This window comes from Pseudochaenichthys georgianus, chromosome 18 (genome assembly GCF_902827115.2).
Source record: "Pseudochaenichthys georgianus chromosome 18, fPseGeo1.2, whole genome shotgun sequence".
Classification (NCBI taxonomy): Eukaryota; Metazoa; Chordata; class Actinopteri; order Perciformes; family Channichthyidae; genus Pseudochaenichthys; species Pseudochaenichthys georgianus.
Window position 1 is genome coordinate 11,525,587 of NC_047520.1, and position 19,241 is coordinate 11,544,827.

A 19,241-nucleotide genomic window follows, 5' to 3' on the forward strand; every position below is an offset into this window, starting at 1 on the left:
AGAAATTGCTTTTTATCGAAGGAACCGGACGTGGTAAAAATGCTAACTTACTTCCGGGTCTTAGGACGCGTCACTGCGATTCTCTATGGAATGCATATCCAAATAAAGAGGTCAATGTGCTACGTGTATGCACGTTTTGATCTCGCACAACGTATCAAAATATAGTGGAAAATGTATTTTTCACTCATAGTAAAAGTGTCAGATTTCCACCACAGTGGCAACATGCAATTGCTAACCAGGAACAGAAGACCTCTGTGCCCATCAGTTTCTCTGAGGCCTCATTAAAGAAACTCCCAAAGACTAAAACACTAGCTTATTTCAGTTTAGGAAGGCATGAAAATAATCATTTTAACTTTTTTACAGATCAATGCTAACCGAACAAATTCCCAAAATAAGTATCCTAAATCAGGCCCTGCACTGAATTAAAAAAACAAACGATACATGGACTCACTTTCATCAGTCAACACAATTGAGTTTTCTTTGCTTGAAATAAATAAGTCAGATTTTTCATTGTTAAATTGAACGTCTCTCTTTTTAAATCCATAACAGCAAGATGGTGAAACTAGACGGTGACAGGACGAGTACCAGTTGAACAATGTACAGTTAAAGTTACATGAGGAAGTTTGATATATATATATAGGAAACAGCCGAGCAATTGCTTTTGAAATAGGAAGATTTTCCTATATTTGAAACCAACGTTAAGATAAGCAGTTAAGATGTGTTCAAGTGTATCAAGTGTTATGGCCAATCTATACATACCCAGAGAAACAGTGCAGTAATATAGAGAGAAAATAAAACGAGATAAGGGATTGGGAAGGGCAGATTGAAATCAGCAGTGGACACAGTGGAACTCTGTACTCCATTAGTATGCCTGACAGCACAACTGTATGCACCCAGGCCAGCAGCTGGATTCATTGTCTCGTAACGCCCAGCGAAGCTTACGGTTAAACAAAGGAATGCACAGACACCGCCTGCTCCTCCCAGTGTCCCCCCCTCAGTCTTTCTCCATCTTGTTGTATCTCGGTTTCTCTCTCACTCACGTAATCAGAGAATGAAAGAGTGAGTGAGAAGGAGAAACAAAGCCCTCGTACTGCATGCGCTTACACAGCATCTCTGTCTGAGTTGGTTCCAGATGAATAAGGCAGCATACCAAGTGGCCCACTTATACGCTACGCAGAGACAAATAGACCAGTCAATCACCGCAGGCTGCTGCTGAATAACAAATGCTCTCTCTGGTTGTGTGTGTTCGTTTAAGAGTGGTAGAAAACAGATTGTTTACTTTCTGTCGCGCCTTAATCTGTAATCTGTGCGCATAAATACAGTTGGTGCAACAACCTCATATTTGTTTGCCAGGTTTGTTGTGTGTGTTATAGCACCAGGCTGTTTTTAAGAAATGAAACTAAAACTGGTTGTGACAGTACCTGTGATTAAATGTGGCTGCCAAGGTCAGTAGCCTGTGTGGAACGCAGGAATACCACATTTAATTTGTATCTGCTCATTCCTCCAAGTCACGCTTCATGCATGTGCCGTAGGCTGTCACAGCAAACTGACCAGCAGAAGGGGTCCCACACAAATGCAGTTTTCACACCAGCGCTTTTCAGTTTCTAGCTCCGAGCGGGAGCTTTTCTGGTTCAGCTCCGGTTTCCCTTTTCAGCTCCCGCTCTGTGCACACCGCCCACTGGCGCCCCAGAGCTGCCCTTGCTGCGTCATGACGTCACCGTTTACATCGCTGATTTCCCCCCCAACGGCAGCCATTACGACAACAACAACTGCGTCGGGTCGATGATCGTGTTGCTTTTAATCACACGGAGCCAGAATAAATTGAATAACGACTTCTCCAACCTTATACTTTTCTCCAGAGTGCCGTGGTTCATTGTTTATTAATGTGTTTCTGCAGCATTTACCGACCGCTGCAGTGCTGGCTGCTCTTCCACGGAGTTTATTCTCCCGTTAGCTCCCGGTTAGCTCACACTGCAGCGGCCGCTCTAAAGTATTCACTGTCCGACTCACACAAGCAGCTGATGCATATCCCCAGTCCCCTTAGCCTAAGTGAATGTGTGTCAGTCTGAATTGACGCTGTTTGGTATCACAACGCTGTTATGAAAGTTTCTCTGGTATAAAACGGGTGATGTTAGCATAACAACCGAAGCTAAACTGACTACTTGCATCCGATAGCTGCAATAATACAAAACAACACGTCTGCCTCTCTCCACAATGATCGATAACAGTGAACTGATGGTCAAAGTAAGGTACAAATAAACAGAATCACACGAAGCCTGGTTAGTGTTGCCTGACTTTATAAAGTGTGTTTATAGGCACTGCTGCTTGTAGGCAGGCATAACAGTCGACCCATGGGAGGTGGGTTTAGTTTCCTGCACGGCTCGACGTAAGAGAGACGTAAGCGACGTCACCTCTTAGCTCCAAAGCTCTTGCCTCTGGACCGACAATTTTTTGGAGCTGGAAATGAAGCGGATTCCGGAGCTAAGAGCCGGCGCAGCTCCGGTGTGAACTGGAAAACCCGGCGCTTTTCAGGCTCTAGCTCCGAGCCGGAGCTGAAAAGGCGCTGGTGTGAAAGGGGCAAAAGAGGTGCAAACAGTACTTCTCAACACAATAGAAGCGTTATGCACTGGAACTGGAGCCTCTGGATTTCATCAAGCGCACACACACACCCAGCCACCGCAGTCTGAACTGTCGCACCGCTCAGAAACATGGCAACTCAGAAACTTGACAATTTTATTAAACAAGAGTGAGCAGCAGACAGCTTTCCTTTATCTACGGGTATAAGGCAACAGAGTCAACCCTTAGGATAGAGTGATCACTTCCAATACAGACATTCAGCCAATCAGACTCAAGGATTCCTTATGTCTGTATTTTCCATCTGCCATGCTATGTGGACACTCATGAATAAACATTGCCAGTACAACATCGGGTTATAAGGAGGAAACAAGGAGGAAAGGAAATATACAGATTTATTAAACATGCCAACATTGTAGTATTGGTTATTAGCTACACTTCCTTTCACTTAACAAATGAACTGTGTGTACGCGTTTCAAATAAACCACACTCTGCGCTCATGGTATAGATGTCGCTTGGTTGTGTGTGTAGACGGTGGAAGCAGGGAGAGGCATACACGTGCCTTGATCCCTGCCGAGTCCACGCACAACTGTTGATTGGTGTCAGTTCCAGAACAACTGTGTGCTCATGGTATAGATGTGGCGCATACATCTTAGTTCCTCACCTTTTCCCTCACCCTATCCTAAGGGAGTGCATGTACGCAGATACGTTGTGCCTCTCCACCTGTTCCTTACTTCTTACGTGCTACCCCTTTCCCTCACCCTATCCTAAGGGAGTGCATTTAAGTAGACACGTTAGTTTTGCTGCTATAGGCTTAGACTGTCGGGGGACACCTTACTTCTTCCTTCTGTCTGTCTGTACCTGTGTACTCTCATGTTCCGAATAACCCAGCTTCCCCCACATTTCTTTTTGGTGTCCATCTACACCGGGATCCTGAGTCGTGGCTGATCCTGTAGCTGTGGTCCTGAGTCCTGGATCCTGCATCCTGAGTACTGGATCTGAGTCCTGGATCCTGCATCCTGAGCACTGGATCTGAGTCCTGGATCCTGCATCCTGAGCACTGGATCTGAGTCCTGGATCCTGCATCATGAGTACTGGATCTGAGTCCTGGATCCTGCATCCTGAGCACTGGATCTGAGTCCTGGATCCTGCATCCTGAGTACTGGATCTGAGTCCTGGATACTGTGTCCTGGACTTCGAGTCGTGGCTGAACCTGTCTCTGCGGTCCTGCCTGACTCTCACCATACTACTTCCCTGATGGCTTCCACAGGATTGCTGACATCCTCGTAGATTCATCTTCTTATTGCACACATGCATTTCCAAACATTTGGACTACCTATGTTGTAAATGTATTATCTCTTCGATTTACACACGGCATCTATTGCACGTCTGTCCGTCCTGGGAGAGGGATCCCTCCTCTGTTGCTCTCCCTGAGGTTTCTCCCATGTTCCCTTTAAACTGTGGGTTTTCTCTGGAAGTCTTTCCTTGTACGATGTGAGGGTCTAAGGACATAGGGTCTAAGGACATAGGGTCTAAGGACAGAGGGTCTAAGGACAAAGGGTGTCGTATTGTGGGCGGTGGTGAAGTCGATAGGGACTTGGCTTGGCAACTGGAAGGTCACCAGTTCAAGTCCCGGCAAGACCAAGTGCTACCGAGGTGTCCCTGAGCAAGGCACCGTTCCCCACACTGCTCCCCGGGCCCCGTTCAAAATGGCAGCACACTGCTCCTAACACTAGGATGGGTCAAATGCAGAGAAACAATTTCCCCACGAGGGATTAATAAAAGTCCATCTTATCTTATCATCTTATTGTCAAACTGATATTCTGTACAAACTGTGAAGTCCACAGAGACAAATGTAACATTTGTGATATTGGGCTATATAAATAAACATTGATAGATTGATAGATTGATTACCTAGCAAACCAATGTTAAACTGTTGTGCCTGAAAGCATTTTGGAAAGTATAAAACAAAAACAACAGTGCAATCAGAAAGCAACATCTGCATTGTTGATGAGACATGGGAGGGAACGAACACGAAGCTTGCTTTAAATAACACCTGGGAGAAATGTACGTCAGAGCTGCCCTGAGCGTGGCCTCATCAACACCATCAACAAACGTGAATAACCTCGGGATAATCCCGGATTAGAACTACCGTCTCGACATGTCACATTATGTTGCCTCCCCTCTGGGCATTATAATGTGCGACTTTTCAAAGACAAAACTAATTATGTTTAAACAATAAGCCTGGAGTCATTGATATAGGGAACCTTTATATATAGAGCACAACAAAGGACAATATAACAACTACAGGGAACGTGTGAACTAATATTAAGTAAGCAACTAGTTAAGGTCAACTAATGCATCTTCCTATTCAATCCTTCAGATCCAAATCCAATAACTGAAATACCTACTTTCTAATAATAAAAAATACAATGCAAAAGGATGAACTATTTGTATTCCAGATATCATCAAGTGTTGGCTGTCACGGAGAGAGATGACATCCACCTTATTGCAATAACAAGACAAATGACTTCTGTTTCTTTTGGATGGATCAATGATGTTACAACAATTATGCAAATTGAAGCATTTTTATATTTATTTCTATTGTATTAAGCAGTGTAGTCCACACACACAAGCACACTTACAGCGTATACACCTGAGGCCCATGCTATGCTTTGCTATCATGGCCACGGAGGAAGGCCACCCTCAATCCGCAGTGTAAGCAATGGTGGAAGAGTAATTATGCTAATGTGTAATTCCCCTTGGAGAACCAGATGCAGGGGCTATCACTCTATTCAAGTCTTTCATTATTCTTTCAAAGCAAAATAATTGACTTAGAAGAGAAGCAAATGCCTGCGTCAAAGACAGTATAAACAGCACACGTCGGCAACTAGTGTGTGTGCTTGCAGGTTATCGAGAAGGTGTGTGTGAATACTTCATTTTCACAGTATGGCTGCTGAGAGAGAGATACAGAGTGTGGTCACATGGCAGGCTGGCTCTGTGTGGTTCATTTTACTGGGCTATGTCTGCCCCTTCTTTTGATGACCATCCATGAGCATCCTTTGCAAAGCTACAACGAGATGTAACCCGTACACCGGTCTCACTCTCATTACGCATGCAGACACAGGAAGGTAGGATGCAATCCATTTGATTTCTACGACTACAATACGACAATGGATTGAACCATTTCAAAGGCGTCCGTTTCAGACATGTATGACACCATATGGAATAGCAGGGAAGAGATATTTAACACTGGCGGGAAGAAAACACACAATTATACTGTTTTCTACTATAAAAAGAAATATGATGCAATATCCTCCACACCTGCAGCATCTGTTTCATACACACACAACAAATCCTCCCCAATGACCTACCTTAGATTTCAAAGGACGCTTCAGGAAAATTCACCGAAGGTTGGAAGGCAGGTTCGGATACCTGTCAATTCATTTGTTCAAGTCCAGGATACAGAGCTGCGTGTGTGTCAAGAAAGTACGGAAGGGCGAAAGCGAAGATGGTGACGAGAAGGAGCCAAGAGTTTAACTTGTGGAAGGCCCTCAAGATCAAGAGAGGACACATGTGTTCAAAGTTCCAAGCGGGCAGGGATGACGACAGAAGGGCGGGTCGGAAAATGTGTAGATGCTGTGAGGAAGGAAAGGCAGTAGAAACCAACCATAGCCAGGCATGCACTCGGAAAGGGACTGACACACTGTGGTATAACACATATTCGTACACATTAATTGTCCTATAATTGTGCTTTTCATGCATAACATGTGTTATACTGTAGTATGGCAATCCCTAACCAAGAAGACATAGCAAGATAAAGAGTGGGGGGAATGAACATTAAACAGCACATCACCAGTACTGTTCAGAAACAAAAACAATAATAAGCGAGTGTCAGTGTTGGTACTGAACCAGACAGATCAACCTACATAAATCATTCTTTGCTTGCTCTGCATCTACATGATTCCAGGCTGCTGGTGAAGTCCTTCCCTCCACTCTACACACACTCACAAATCAGACACACATCTATTACTGTAGGTCTCTGCGGCGAACCAACCCAGTCTCACGGCATTTCGTGTTCACCAATACGATTTTTAATCTATTGATTCGTGTTCACCTTCACGATTTGCCCCTTTTTTTCGTGTTGCACAGCACGATTTTAAAAGCAATGTATTTCTACTGGTAACGTGTTTCGTGCCTGCAGGCTGCAGCACGTCTTTTTCTCCGGTCGGGTCGTGGAAGACCGGAAGCTGTGTGGTTCATAAAAACATGTTCTTACTCAATATCAAGCCACAATTATTGCTTTTATTTTAAATCGTATAATTTCGGACTTTTGTTGCCGTCTGTGAGGAAAATAAATGGGGCTCAGAGCCTCAGGATACTGAAATCTGTATTTTTAAATATTTCTTTCCTTCTAATTTGTTATTCTTTTCAAAATAACACACTGTTATTTACTCACCAATAACACACAATTATCCTTGCTTTTATTTATTGGTTTAATTCCATGATCTCGGGCTTTTTTGGTGTCCGTCAGGAACTGAATTTCAAAATAAAAATAACCGGAAACAGACGTAGGCCTATAAGGGACATTTCGAACATCATTGCGATTGTCAATATTTCTGAGTTTAGGATGGCCGAAGACACTAATAATAATAATAATAATAATAATATATAATATTTTTATAGCGCCTTTCAGGAAACCCAAGGTCGCTTTACAAGTCGGGTAGGGGGGGGGGGGGGAAGTAGTGGAAAAATAAACCTATTAAACTAACTAGTGGGGAAAGCCTTAGTAAAAAGGTGCGTTTTGAGGGCTTTTTTGAAAATGTCCAGGGTTGGAGCGCTGCGGATTTCGGGGGGGAGAGAGTTCCAGAGGGTGGGGGGATGCCACACTGAAGGCTCTGTCACCAAAAGTCCGCAACCTGGTGCGGGGGGGTGGAGAGGAGATCCTGTCCAGATGATCTTAGCTTCCGGGATGGAGTGTGGTAGCGGAGAAGGTCAGACAGGTATTGGGGGGCGAGGGCATGGAGGGATTTGTAAGTCAGAAGAAGGAGTTTATAGGTGATACGGTGCTTGACTGGGAGCCAGTGGAGGTGGATCAGGGTGGGGGTAATGTGCTGCCAGGGCTTGGTGTGAGTGAGCACCCTGGCAGCCGAGTTCTGCACATACTGGAGCCTGTCCAGGGCTTTACTGAGAACCCCGAACAGGACTCCGTTGCAGTAATCCAACCGGGAGGAGACGAATGCATGAATGAGGGTTTCGGCCACGGAATCAGAGAGTGATGGTCGTAGACGGGAGATGTTCCTGAGGTGATAGAAGGCAGACTTAGTGACGGATTTGATGTGTGACTGAAATGAGAGAGTGGAGTCAAGGATGACACCCAGGTTACGGACTTCGGGAGACGGGGAGATGGAACAGCCGTCAATGTGGAGGAGGAGATCCCCAACCTTCCGGAGCAGTGCTTTGGGGGGCCACAACCATGAGCTCAGTCTTCTTACTGTTGAGTTTGAGTAGATTTGCTGTCATCCAGGTTTTTATGGCATGGAGACAGTTGACCAAAGACTGTGGAGGGAGCTGGGCGGATGGTGAGGCACTACACTACCCATAATCCCCAGATATCGTTTAGGACTACAGTCCTTACGCAGAGCCAAACAGCTGTGTGAAATGGAACGAAACCACGCCAGACTATCCTAAACTGGAATCGAACACCCCTCCAGAACTACACATGCTGTCTATTGTGTTTCGCAAAATGTTTTATGGGACGTCTCTACTGAACGTTTTCGTTTTTCCCACAATTAGAAGTTGCCAGTATTAAACACATTGGTGTTATCAAATGTAAAACATATAATTAATAAATGGGTGAAAATCGCTTGTGTCCATAATGCGCACATGACAGCATGACCCACATGACAGCTCATTGATACTTTGTAATTCTACTAGACTACAATTCAGAGGTTAACCTGGTATTTTTACTCCACTGCATTTATTTGAGTTACTTTGCAGATTCTGATTAATGATGTGAAATATAAACAACCCTTAAATCAGACTTTAGTTACACCTGAGTAAAATTCAGGTAAGGTGATTGTCAAGTGCCAACAATCAGGAGATATATTTGATAGCTGGTGCTTGAGAAGACTAAACATGTATCTGCAATTGACATGAATGGAAACGAGTAATAAAGTATATTCATTACTCGTTATTCTCTACTAATAGTTCATTAAAGACTGTATATTATGGCTATTTTGCACATCCCTTTCAAGATTTCAAAATGTTCAAAGGTGTATTGACATATCATATACACAACTACGGTGTAGTTATGCAATGAATGAAAAACTTGGGTCACAGGTTCCTCAACAGTGCATTACAAGACATCTATCAATATGTGTGTACCTCCACCATTAAACTGTCATATTCTGCACATTTCTTATTCTATCTACATACATAAGAGTATAATTAATGTGTATAATAGCAGTTAAAATAAGTGCTTCAACATAGTTAACATTGCAGGAAAGCAATATATTAGACGTTAATTACTTTGTCAGGCTTAATATTTAATGTTTAAATAAAGGTTAATCCGTTTTTCTGTTTTGCACCTCCTCCTATTAATATCTGTGTACATCCTGCACTAAACTGTTTTATTGTAGAGATCACTTATAGTATCTTCTTGATTTTTTATATTCTATATTTCTATATTTATACTTTCCCCCTATGAAAGTATGTACTCTTAATATTTTTTTAATCAAATATAACACATAAAACAATAATTCAATAACGTGCTTTAACCACTAGGAGGTGCACACAAGGTACACACAGCCATAATAACTTTGTATTATTAGTGTGTATGTACAACATCTGAAGATGTATAGTTTCATGCATGCTTTCACATCATTTTACAGCATATTGCTATACTATTTCAGACTCAGTATTTAGATTCTTACATTCAAAGAAAATCAGTAATATCTTTAAAAACTACAAGTCCTTTTATATCAGCTGTGCACCGTTATGGTGTAAATATAACCTATCTATGAATTAGATCAAATGTAAAAGTCAGCCGAATTAGTGTTGATACTGCAAGGAGACGTATTGTGTGAAGAGAAATTGAAGATGTTGTTTAATTGTTGATATATTTATGATCCACGTCAAGTATTCAGTTTCGGCGGCATTTCTTCCAGTTTTTCCAAAGGTCTTCTCATCAGGGCTCACTAAATAAAGAACTACAGCAGATCTGTAATATGTAATGCAGCCGAACCGTGTATTACAATGCCGTTATGTGATGACTTTCAAAGAGAAAAGCAAGAGCACTCGGAATTAAGTATTATTTTATACTTTTAAAATGTTTTCCGGATTTCATATAATATTAACACCAACTCCCAGCATGCATTGCGGCTAACACATCCAATCAGCGAGCTTAAAACCATAGCTGAGGATCTTGGGTAATCGCTCGAAATGCCGACGTCTGTTTCCGGTTATATTTATTTTGAAATTCAGTTCCTGACGGACACCAACAAAGCCAGAGATTATGGAATTAAACCAATAAATAAAAGCAAGGATAATTGTGTGTTATTGGTGAGTAAATAACAGTGTGTTATTTTGAAAAGAATAACAAATTAGAAGGAAAAAATACAGATGTCAGTATCCTGAGGCTCTGAGCCCCATTTATTTTCCTCACAGACGGCAACAAAAGTCCGAAATTATACGATTTAAAATAAAAGCAATAATTGTGGCTTGATATTGAGTAAGAACATGTTTTTATGAACCACACAGCTTCCGGTCTTCCACGACCCGACCGGAGAAAAAGACGTGCTGCAGCCTGCAGGCACGAAACACGTTACCAGTAGAAATACATTGCTTTTAAAATCGTGCTGTGCAACACGAAAAAAAGGGGCAAATCGTGAAGGTGAACACGAATCAATAGATTAAAAATCGTATTGGTGAACACGAAATGCCGTGAGACTGGGTTGGGCGAACACATGTTAGTATTCTCCCCGGTGCCGCGCAGTTTTACCTGTCGTCTTTGAAGCCAGCTCGGTAACTGGGAACACTCCCAACGGGCAGCAACTGAAATGCAGAAATCATCACCCCATCTCCTCTCATCGTGTGCTCTCCTCTCTCACGGAGCAGGGGGTTCTCCCTGCTTATCTCGGCATGTCTGTCATGCCGACGGAGCCGCTATTATCGCCATCTCCTCACAAGAACCAAAGCAGTACCTTGCTAATCATCCCCTTTCTGTCATGCACAATCATATGCTGCACAGCTAACATGGCAACCAGCATGACAACAATGTAAGATAAACGCCATTGCAACAGAACCATAGGGTGGTTGTAACGAAAACAGAGGCAAGTGTGAGGGTGAAACAGCTTAACTCGGCACCCGCTACGTAATAAGCAAACAAAGACTTATGCAAACAAGTCTATTAGCCTGTCACCCTGCCTCTGCCCTGTTCAAACCTAGCCTGTGGGGAGAGCTGCATGCTAATTGGATATAAGCTCATGTTGAGCTCCGCTTCATATGCAATCTATACAACGCAGTATTACCATTAACATATCTTTAGTATCAGTCCAGTGCAGTTTCACCAGCTGTATTTGTAATGATAGTGCTTTTCAACGCACCTAGTACACACCTTAGAATGTACACAAATATATACAATGTAGCTTTACTGGGAACTGAGTATTATCACACAACTGAACGAAAACATACAATCTAGGAAATAAGAAACCCACTGACAATAAACGTATTTCTCCCTCTCTCCATACTATCCCTCCTGAGCTCTCCTGCTGCCAGCCGCCCAGCAGGTGAGCACATGGCAGGGACTCAGGACTTTAATCACAGCTTCTCCTCGTTAGCGGTGCCTCAGGAGCAGAGCAGCCAGTCACTGTACTCTGAGTCGGACAATCTGAGGTGTTACCATGACCGTCGTGCGAGCGATAGAACATTCAAAGAAGAGGAGTGAATGTAGAGTGCAGCAAAATATGTGACTCCCTGCTGAAGGGAGGTCATGAGGCCTTGTTGACCAATATTTTGATTTCAATATGTAACCTGTTGGCAGTGATGTGTAACAAGTTTTCCAAAAACCTTTGAAGAAGTTACAGCACACTCTCAGTGCCACACAAACAGCAGAATAACATATTGAAACTTTCACCGAGTCCGAACGCCAGAAAACCACCGATACACATTAAGCTGCAGCACTCACTCCAGCCATACACAGTCAACCCATGCCAGTCAGAAGAAAGGTTTCACTTACGATCGTTGCAAAATGAACCTCCATAGGACGTCATGGTGCAGTCGCAGGTGAAGCCCTCCCACTGCTGGAGACACACCCCCTGATGGTAGCAAGACTCCTCCGTACAGGTGGTACTGGGTCCTGGAGGAAAGACAATATAGTTAAATATACATTCCTATACTCATCCCTCCTGTTTATACTGGCTGTTTACAGTTTCTCTCATGGGTTCAAAGCAAAGACATTTATTCAGGTTTATCTGAAGCTCACACTCCAGCAGTCCGATTTAGACCAATCAAGTGGATATCTTCCAAAGTTACAGGCTTTTTAACAACAAAAGGCCCTCTTGTAACAATCCCTCCAAGGCAACTCAATAGGGACACTTACACTACAAAGGCCTTAGAGCTTTGGAGAATTCACTCCATTTGCCTAACTCAGACTTCCAAGGCTCCATAAGAGTTTCATTTTTGTCCAAAAGAACTGTGGATTTACATTGAGAGTGCAACAGAAAAGGATCTGCTAATGGTCAGAATACACATGGGGTATGGCAATACCCAACAAAAGCTGCTTCAATATTCACATGGACACCTGATTACCTTTTTTATGAGAGACTTGGACATTTCTGAATCAATCCTTTAACCGTATAATGTTAATGGAGTATTTAACAGAGTAAAAACATACAATAAAATCTCATATATTAAATGCTTGAGTTAAGAGACATATTAGGTGCTTTCACACCAAGTATAGTTCCCGGAACTTTCCCCGGAACTATCTAGTAAATCACGTTCACACTGGAGAAAAGTCCCTGAGGGAGGATTACGCAAATGAAGCCGCTGAAGTCACTTCTTCTGCTTTGGGTTTACTGGCAGGCCGCAAACCACTTCACGGCTTATACTGCCACCCGAAGTCCCGGAGCCCCCCGGAGTCCAGGACTTTGAGTGGCAGTAAATCGCCACCCGAAGCCCTGAGTAAATCGCCAGAACACCGACACCTCCTCATCACTCCACCGATCCCACGTTTTATTTTGTGTTACCATAAGTTAGTCTCTCCCCGTTGGTGCACTGGGCTAATGCTAATAATGCTAATGCGAGGAAATAAAATGGCAGCTTCACAAAAACTTTTCAGAGTTTTACGGGGCGTGGTTTGCAATTCACCCAGCCAATCAGAAATTGGAACCTTTTTCTCCCCAGGAGAGTCCCTGCCGTCTAGCAGGGACTAAAAAGGGGTGAAAAGGTTCCCGAAAGAAAAAATATTTTTGGTGTGAACGCAACATCCCAGGAACTATCGGAACTATTTCTGGGAAAAGTATGGGAAAAGTACTCTGGTGTGAAAACGGAGTAATGCAATAGGCGCTTTCACACCAGAGTACTTTTCGCAATATGCTCTTTAGTTCCATGGGGAAACTAAGTGCTGGGAACTAAGTACGGCAAAGTACTTGGTGTGAAAGAGGCTATTGACTGCAACACAATGCATTACCTGCTTTCCCAGAGACTTATAAAATAATTCAGATTCAATTTGACATTAATTCAAAGTTGAACTTGGTGTAATTGCCAAATTCTGGGAATATTTGCATTGGAAATGAGTAGTGGTGGATTCAGTCGCTGAATAGCTTCCCCATTATACTGTATCACTGTGTGTGTGTGTGTGTGTGTGTGTGTGTGTGTGTGTGTGTGTGTGTGTGTGTGTGTGTGTGTGTGTGTGTGTGTGTGTGTGTGTGTGTGTGTGTGTGTGTGTGTGTGTGTGTGTGTGTGTGTGTGTGTGTGTGTGTGTGTGTGTGTGTGTGTGTGTGTGTGTGTGTGTGTGAGGCTGGATCCTGTTGTTACCTCCCACTGTCATGAATCGCTGAAAATATTTTAATTGTCAATAAAAACTCCAGCGATGAGATTTCTCTGTGGAATTGCAGACATTTATTCAGATAGGTAATGCGACAGACTGCTTTGAAAACTCACATATCCACTTGTGATTAAACATACAGCACTAACGGCTTCGTCATTAGTCTGACATAAAATGGACAAATGTGACCAAGTGTCTTTTTTGCCTCTGTATGATTATAAGCAATGGGAATGAAAGAAGACGAGAAATCTAAAGAAAAGCAGATGTGGTAAAGGCTGGATGTAACGGCCCGTCCACACTACAGCTTCAAAAAAAGCTTGGAGCTGAGCGTGTCTGAAGCTCGACCAACAACCACTCACATGAATCTCCCGCCCCTGACACACAAGCAGCGGTTTGATTGGCTAGAGCTTGTACTGGCATATGATTTGATTGGCTTCCACCGAAAGCTTCAGAAGCTTCAAAAGTTGAACATTGCTCAACTTTTGCAGCCTGAAACGCCAGGAAAGCTCCGCTCTGCTTCCCACAATGCAGTTCGGCGACAAGTGACGTCACCCCATTCAAAGTGAATGGGCAGACGCGTTGGAAACCGTTTTTGAAGCTGTCGAAGCTGTAGTGTGGACGGGCCGTAAGTTAAATATCAGAATGCAGAGGAACTATTAGGCTAGTATAAAATAATTGGTCTAAAAATAAGAGCGTGTGGTGGCTGTTGTGTTGGTGGGGGCGAGGATTCTCATTAAAATCTCAATTAAACAAACATTTCCAAAGGACCATGGTTCAGCGCCAGACTAATTTGTTTCCACACAGATAAACAGACATCTCACTGTGCCATTTACAAATGGCCCAATTAAAGGCGAGCCCCCCACACAATGAAATAAAGTCACCAATATATGAGAGCTTTTACCGTATGCTCCAAAATGCTTACTTGAATTCAATGTCAATTTCTTTCTATCAGCTTGTTCTACTCCTGACCTCACTAATTGCCCCGTCAAATTACTCGCTAATAAAATGGTCCCTTGAGCAGCTAATTAAGCATATTTTCATCATTAATAACCAAGTCATGTCGCATTTTATTATTGTTACTTTAACCTTTCATTGGTTAAACTCTACCTTTTGTATGTCTGCCTAAGATGCTGTTATTAGGTGCCTTACATTTGTTGGGGCATAAAACTCCATCTGCTTTAATTGCTCCAAATGGAAATACTGCAGAGTATAGGGAGCCAATAAGAAGAACCATGCTGTAAACCCCAAAGAGAAAACACAAATAGACTTCCTCAATAACTAACAGCTTGGTTACTACTGAAACATCTGCTCACATGTTAGCAGTGTAGAGGCCAGAGCCCCCCACTGCAGATCCAGCTGAGCTCTTGGTTCATAATAAAATACATGTTTGAAGAAGGCAAACGTTTATTTTTATTTATTTTTTTACAGTGATTTTATATTTTATTAAAGTAGGAATTCCCCGGGAATTTTTCCAATTTTCTTTGGGTTTGTATCTTTTTCAAATCTCAAAAGGTGATCATATCTCTGCTCCTGCTGTTTCTACCAATACGGAAATGAGAGATTTTGGTCACGGCGACCTCCCAGCTAGCGGGGAACGTTCTCACAACTTTGGCTAACGTTACCTATTGGTTCTAATAAGGTTTTAAAGAAACGTTTTAATCTGATGTTCAAAGAACCTTTTTAGGATGTTTATTTTTTCAAATAATGTTCCTATAAGGTTTAAGGTTAACTAGACATAACGTGTTAACTGCAACATTCAGAGGATGTTTTCAGGATGTTATTGAGGCCTGAGATGACAGAAAGTTTTTTTAGAAAACGTTCCTTTAATGTGATATGTTAACAAAGGTGGAACGTTTTGCCTGCAACATTCTAAGGATGTGTTTTGGATGTTGTTGGGCAACACATTAAAGATGTTCTTTATAAAACGTTCCCTCAATGTTACATGATAACAACTAAAGAACATTTTCAAACCAACATTCTGAAAATATTTTCAGGATGTTATTGAGGCCTGAGATGACAGAAAGTGTTTTATAAAATGTGCCTTCAATGTGATACGTTAACAAAGGTGGAACGTTTTGCCTGCAACATTCTAAGGATGTGTTTTGGATGTTGTTGGGTAACATATTATAGATGTTCTTTATAAAAAGTTCCCTCAAACAAACAAATGAAGAACATTCTCCAAGAAACATTCTGAAAATGTTTTCAGGATGTTGTTCTTTTTTTATAAAACGTTCCTGTTATGGCAAATATTAACACGGTCATGGTCAACGTCAGATTTATTTCTAGAGCGCTTTAAAAAACAAACTTGTTGCATTTGTTTGAAAAGGATGTTCTAAAAAAAATCTGATGTCACCATATTTTCCTTTTGAAAAAAACAGACATGCACGTAATTCATGATAAGCTGTAAGCAGATATTTGCGGTGGCATGTGTGAGTTCCCAGCTAGAAATGTTTGTTACCATTCGTTGTTCTAGGAATGTTTTCAGCGGGACGTTTTATTTTGGTTCCCAGAATGTTCTTCTGAAAGGTAGGATAACGTTCTTTAAAAACATTCTTGAAATGTTTGGTGATAACCTTCTTAAGATGTTTTCGATATATAAACAGCGTATAAACAGTGTCCGCTGTTTATGCATATTGGATAAAAATCGTTATTGCACCCTTTAGATTTGAGACCGACAGACATATAGAGGAACGGACTGAGTGTCACTGCCCGTCCCTGAAACCCCTGTTAGTGTTTGTTTCTACTGTTGCGGCTTTCACACCAGCGCTTTTCAGTTTCTAGCTCCGAGCGGGAGCTTTTCTGGTTCAGCTCCGGTTTCCCTTTTCAGCTCCCGCTCTGTGCACACCGCCCACTGGCGCCCCAGAGCTGCCCTTGCTGCGTCATGACGTCACCGTTTACATCGCTGATTTGCCCCCCAACGGCAGCCATTACGGCGCTCACAACAACAACAACAACTGCGTCGGGTCGATGATCGTGTTGCTTTTAATGACACGAAGCCAGAATAAATTGAATAACGACTTCTCCAACCTTATACTTTGCTCCAGAGTGCCGTGGTTCATTGTTTATTAATGTGTTTCTGCAGCATTTACCGACCGCTGCAGTGCTGGCTGCTCTTCCACGGGAGTTTATTCTCCCGTTAGCTCACACTGCAGCGGCCGCTCTAAAGTATTCACTGTCCGACTCACACAAGCAGCTGATGCATATCCCCAGTCCCCTTAGCCTAAGTGAATGTGTGTCAGTCTGAATTGACGCTGTTTGGTATCACAACGCTGTTATGAAAGTTTCTCTGGTATAAAACGGGTGATGTTAGCATAGCAACCGAAGCTAAACTGACTACTTGCATCCGATAGCTGCAATAATACAAAACAACACGTCTGCCTCTCTCCACAATGATCGATAACAGTGAACGGATGGTCAAAGTAAGGCACAAATAAACAGAATCACACGAAGCCTGGTTAGTGTTGCCTGACTTTATAAAGTGTGTTTATAGGCACTACTGCTTGTAGGCAGGCATAACAGTCGACCCATGGGAGGTGGGTTTAGTTTCTTGCACGCCTCGACGTAAGAGAGACGTAAGCGACGTCACCTCTTAGCTCCAAAGCTCTTGCCTCTGGACTAGGGCTGCAACAAACGACTAATTTGATAATCGATTAATCTATTGATTAATGAAACGATTAATCGACTATTCGGACTATTACTGTATGCCTTGCACAATTTCTCAAACGCTCTTATTTAGCCATCAACTTTTAGATTTAGCTTGAGGTTGTTTTAGGCATGTGGAAACTAACAATGAAGACAATAAAGATGAATACTTGATTCCAAAATACATATATTATTGAAATAACTTAAATTGTGAACAAAACTAACATTGCTTTTTATTCAAATTAAATAAATAATATTTCACATCAAAAGAAACAACAGTGTTTTAACAAATCGTATTAAATAATCTGATGACAGAACTGTAAACAGAATAGCTGAAATTTTAACAAACTAAATAATAATAATAATAATATATAATATTTTTATAGCGCCTTTCAGGAAACCCAAGGTCGCTTTACAAGTCGGGTAGGGGAAAAAAGGCAGACAGGTTAAGGGGGTGGGGGGGGGAAGTAGCGGACAAATAAACCTATTAAACTAACTATACAGTGGGGAAAGCCTTGGTAAAAAGGTGCGTTTTGAGGGCTTTTTTGAAAATGTCCAGGGTTGGGGCGCTGCGGATTTCGGGGGGGAGAGAGTTCCAGAGGGTGGGGGATGCCACACTGAAGGCTCTGTCACCAAAAGTCCGCAAATAACTCTGTTACCTCTAATCATTATGTTTGTATAATGTAGTTAGCTCCGTGTGTTGCTGCTAGCATACATAACACCTGACGTGAAAACGTTACTCGTGGACGGGGCTACAGAGCTACTAGAAAGACAGTCGAACCCGGTGCATTCCTCTGTCTGGATGTGGAGCACTTTTGCTAAATGTTTAGACAAATAGCTCGTGTTACCGCCCTTACATGCTAAACTCTTATTCCACTTTTGGTAACGAGCATTCTCCACATCGAGACGGGTAAAGTTTAACCACCTCGGAGCGCGTTCTCTCCGCCATCTCCCACGTGTGTGTGTGTGTGTTGCTGCATGTTGCAGCTGCCCGTGTGTAAACTGCCCCGCCCCCTCGCAAGCAGGCGGGGGAGAGAAAGATCGAAAATACATCATAGACGCATTTGTTTTTCTTTTTGCATATTAGAAACGAGTTGTAGCAATAATACATGACGTATATTTTTTAAATGTCTCCAGTACCGATACAAAGACCAATAAAGTTAGCACTTAACGGGGCGTAAAACACACGTGATGACGTCACCAACGAATCGACGACTGAATTAGTTGGCAACTAATTTGGTAATCGATTTTAATCGATTAAGTCGATTGGTTGTTGCACCCCTACTCTGGACCGACAATTTTTTGGAGCTGGAAATGAAGCGGATTCCGGAGCTAAGAGCCGGCGCCGCTGCGGTGTGAACAGGAAAACCCGGCGCTTTTCAGGCTCTAGCTCCGAGCCGGAGCTGAAAAGGCGCTGGTGTGAAAGGGGCATGTGTGTCTCTCTCTCTCCCCCCACCTGCCTGCTGGTCTGCTCTACACGGCTGGGAGCAATCTCCAATCAACCACACCTGCAACCTGCTCATCAGCCACACTATGAAAGCCTGCCGCCTGCACTCATTCCCTGCCGGATTGTTGCCGTGAACGGTTTGTTGCGTGCCGCTCTAGCTTTTTGCCAGCATATTCTTTGACAACTTTGCCTGCTTTTGCCTCACACTCATTTGTATGTCTCTCCCAGGAGGAATCCAAGGCCTTCCACACTCCCAAGACCAGCCAGGCCTCTCTACCCACCCTGGAACAACTGTTTCCCACTGCTGCCATAACCAACCTCCACTCCCAGCTCCCCTTTTCTAATAAACAAATGTTACTTTCACCAGCTGATTCCGATTCATCCTTTTACATGTGTTATTAGTCAAATTCCAATAGTTAAGTAAACTATCAAAATCATCCTCATGACCACAGTGGTCAGTCCACTTACCCTGTTATTTTTGAGTTGAACAATTACAGGAACATTATGTATTTATGTTCTAATAATGTAAAC

At 42.7% G+C, this 19,241-nt stretch overlaps 1 protein-coding gene across 1 annotated transcript in view; it reads right to left on the reverse strand.

Annotated features, from left to right (window-relative positions):
• The window catches only part of nrxn2b (neurexin 2b), a 769,387-nt gene that overhangs the window by 292,517 nt on the left and 457,629 nt on the right, over positions 1-19,241 (reverse strand). The window contains 1 exon segment of the mRNA XM_071206612.1: positions 11,813-11,932. Coding sequence (XP_071062713.1) covers positions 11,813-11,932 — 120 coding nt within the window.